Raw genomic sequence first — 3570 nt, forward strand, 5'->3', positions numbered from 1 at the left:
GCATAGAGTTAACCGGAACAATAGTTGATTACATATCTTGTCATCACCCTTGCCTCTCTCATCAATATTCCTTTGTTATTAATAATAATTCGGGTATCACCAGTTTCTTACAGCTGATAATCTTTGTTTATTTGTAGTCACTAATAACATAAATCAAAACGTTGATTATCCTGGAAAGTGTTAATCTAAAGAATTAATAAAACATTATTGAAACTAATCCATACGGAACTATCTTTGACTAGCGAGCCCAAGTTTATACGCCGGTTTTGCGCTCGTCAAATTTTGACGCCGTTGCCGGGGATTGACGACTAATAGTGTTTAAATTAGTTTTCAGTGCTAATTCAGGAACTACTTTATTTTATTTTCTTTTTTTATGCTCTTTTCATCTGTGTGCAGCCAACAGGTTAAGTTTAGCGGTGTATGACTCGATCCTCTTCGAAGGACCTGGTGCCATACGACCCAGAGTTAGACAAACACTCGAGGAAGTTGAAAAGAGATAAAAGAGAGAGTGGATTGTTGTTGGGTCAGCCTTCAACTCAGGATAAAATGGTAAACAACGAAGAGATAGTAGACCTAGCTGCCAGAGAGGCAGCTCAGCAATAGGAAGCATGGTTAGCGGCTAAAGCGGCCCGTAGAATTGCTGATGAAATGATTGATGGAGACCGAAGACTCAATCCCAACCGAATTATCGAGGATGCCTTTGAAAATGTAGGTCCTAGGCCTGGGAGATCACCTAATAGGAGCTTGAACTCATGGCAGCAAAATAATCAACCTTAGATTTTGAACTTAAATAGGGAGTCATCCAGACCATTTAGAATAATTCACGAGTTGGAATCAAATTATTGTTGGCATCGATGGGTGAACCCTAGACTATCGTGGAGTTCACCTAATAGGAGCTTGAACTCATGGCAGCAAAATAATTTCAGACCCAAGGGTCAGGGACCACCAGGTTTTCAGAACCAGCAGAGGCAACAAGACCAGCCACCACAACCAAATCAGTCAAATATGGAAGATCGCATGAAGGGATTCATCAACAAAATAAATGAAAAATTCGAGACCCATGGCACGACTATCCGAAACTTAGAAAGGCAAATGAGACAGATTGTAAATTTGTTGTCTCAGAGGGCTCCTGGGACTCTTCCATCCGACACTAAAAAGAACCCGAAGGAAACAATCAAAGCGGTATCTCTGAGAAGCGGAAAAGAATTGACTGATCCAATAGTGAAGGCTAAATCAGAAGTGGTCAACAAGCAGATTGAGACACCATCAGAGGAAAAGAATGAAGAGAAAAAAAGCCAGAATAACGGGGTGCAAAATGAAAATGAAGAAAGTAGACATATGCCAGCTCTACCTTTTCCTCAAAAGATGAAGCGGGAGAAACTTGGCAAGTGTTTTGGGAGATTCTTGGAGATGCTCAAACAACTTTATGTGAACATACAGTTCACAGAGGTACTCACTCAGATGCCCGCTTATGCAAAGTTCTTGAAGAAAATTCTATCTAGCAAGAGAAAATTTGAGGAGACAACAATGGTCAAGCTGAATGCCCACTGCAGTGCTATATTACAAAAAGAAATTCCCCAAAAGTGTGGGGACCCAGGAAGCTTCACCACACCATGCTCGTTGGGGAGTGACAATTTTGACAAGGCCCTTAGTGATTTAGGTGCCTCTATAAATCTAATGCCTCTATTTGTATTCAGTAAACTGGAAAGTGAACTTGGAGTGATCCAATCAATACCAGTGTCCCTACAACTGGCCAACTAGACCACCATTCTACCTGAGGGAATCATTGAAGATATTCTAATGTAGGTGGACAAGTTTGTGTTCCTCGTAAATTTTATTATGGTAGATATGGAGGTGAACAAGGAGGTACCTTTAATTCTAGGGAGACTATTTTTGTGTACAGGTAGAGCCATCCTTGATATTTATGAGGGGCACCTTATGCTTAGAGTGGGAACTGAGAAAGTAGTGTTCCAGATGAAGAGAATGATGAAATACCCCAGTGATGAGGTGTCTGCCTACTCGTGTTTCAAGCTAGATATCATTGGGGAGTTGGCTGAGAAGTACAAGTCTAACAAGTTTATGGGGAATACTCTAGAGAAGTGTATTACCCAGTCTGGCACAATGGATAATGAAGATCATGAAGTAAAGAAAGAGGCTGAAGCTCTTGAAACTGAGGAGCAAGTGATTGATGAGGAGGAAATAAAAGAGGAAGTTTTTAAGCCCAATGTGGAATTGAAAGTCCTCCCCACTCACTTGCAATATGGTTTTCTTGAAACTAACAACTTTCCTGTGATTAGTTTTGCTGATTTGACAGGTACACAAGAGCAAAAACTGGTGGAGTTGATGTCAAAGTACAAGAAGGCCATTGGTTGGAGCATAATAGCTGATATTCAAGGAATCAGTTCAGCCATATGCATGCACAAAATCCTTCTAGAAAAAAATAGCAAGCCAGTGGTGCAACCTCAACGCAAGATGAACAAAAATTTGGAGGAGGTAGTGCACAAGGAGATTATCAAATTGCTAGAAGCGGGAGTAATTTTTCCCATCTCTGATAGCCAGTGGACCAGTTCAGTGCAAGTTGTACCCAAAAGGGGGGCATGACAGTGGTAAAAAATAAAGATAATGAATTGATCCCCACAAGAACAGTCACAGGGTGGAGAATGTGCATTGATTATAGAAGGCTGAATTAGGCAACTAGGAAAGACCACTCTCCACTCCCTTTTATTGATCAAATGCTCGAGAAGGTGGCTGGACACGGATGCTACTGCTTCTGGGATGGGTATTCAGGCTACAATCAGATACCCATTTCTCCAGAAGATGTTGAGAAAACCACATTCACTTGCCCGTCAGATATTTTTGCTTACAGGAGGATGCTGTTTAGGCTATGTAATGCACTTGCCACTTTTCAGAGGTGCATGATGTCTATATTCTCCGACTTAAACGGGAAGCGTCTAGAGGTGTTCATGGATGATTTCACCCTTTTTGGTGATGACTTTGAGGATTGTTTGTTGAATTTGAAGCTCGTGCTTGAACGTTGTGAAGCTACTCACTTGGTTCTTAATTGGGAGAAGTGTCACTTCATGGTAAAGGAGGGAATTATCCTGGGCCACAAGGTAACTATGCATGGAATTGAGGTTGACAAAGCTAAGGTGGATGTTATTGCTAGGCTCCCTCCCCCGACTTCGGTAAAGGGCATAAGAAGCTTCTTGGGACATGCTGGGTTCTATAAGAGGTTTATAAAAACAAATTCTAGCATTACCAAGCCGTTGACACAATTGCTAGTTAAGGATGCCAAGTTTATTTTCAATGTGGAGTGCTTAAGAGCATTTGTGTTGATAAATAAAAAACTTGAAGTGCTCCTATTATGGTGACACCTGATTGGAGCCAGCCATTTGAGATAATGTGTGATGTGAGTGATGTAGCTGTAGGAGCGATTCTGGGGCAACGAAGATATAAAATGTTTAGACCCATATACTATGCAAGCATAATCGACCAACAAAACTACACTCCAAATCCTCAAAAAAGGTTAGCTGACGCCAAAGGAAAATGGAAGGAAATCCTACCCGAAGT

The 3570-nt window shown here is 41.2% G+C and overlaps 1 protein-coding gene across 1 annotated transcript; it reads left to right on the forward strand.

The window, feature by feature from the left end:
• The first annotated feature begins 1092 nt into the window (after positions 1 to 1092).
• LOC107781302 (uncharacterized) lies at positions 1093 to 1761 on the forward strand. Its single transcript, XM_016601990.2, has one exon. It carries the CDS (start codon positions 1093 to 1095, stop codon positions 1759 to 1761), a length of 669 nt encoding a protein of 222 aa, XP_016457476.2.
• The last annotated feature ends 1809 nt before the right edge of the window (positions 1762 to 3570 follow it).

This window comes from Nicotiana tabacum, chromosome 18, assembly GCF_000715075.1.
Source record: "Nicotiana tabacum cultivar K326 chromosome 18, ASM71507v2, whole genome shotgun sequence".
In the NCBI taxonomy this organism is placed as follows: domain Eukaryota; kingdom Viridiplantae; phylum Streptophyta; class Magnoliopsida; order Solanales; family Solanaceae; genus Nicotiana; species Nicotiana tabacum.

Coding starts and splice junctions, on each gene's coding strand:
- LOC107781302 (XM_016601990.2), top strand. CDS start 1,093: ATGAGACAGATTGTAAATTTGTTGTCTCAGAGGGCTCCTGGGACTCTT.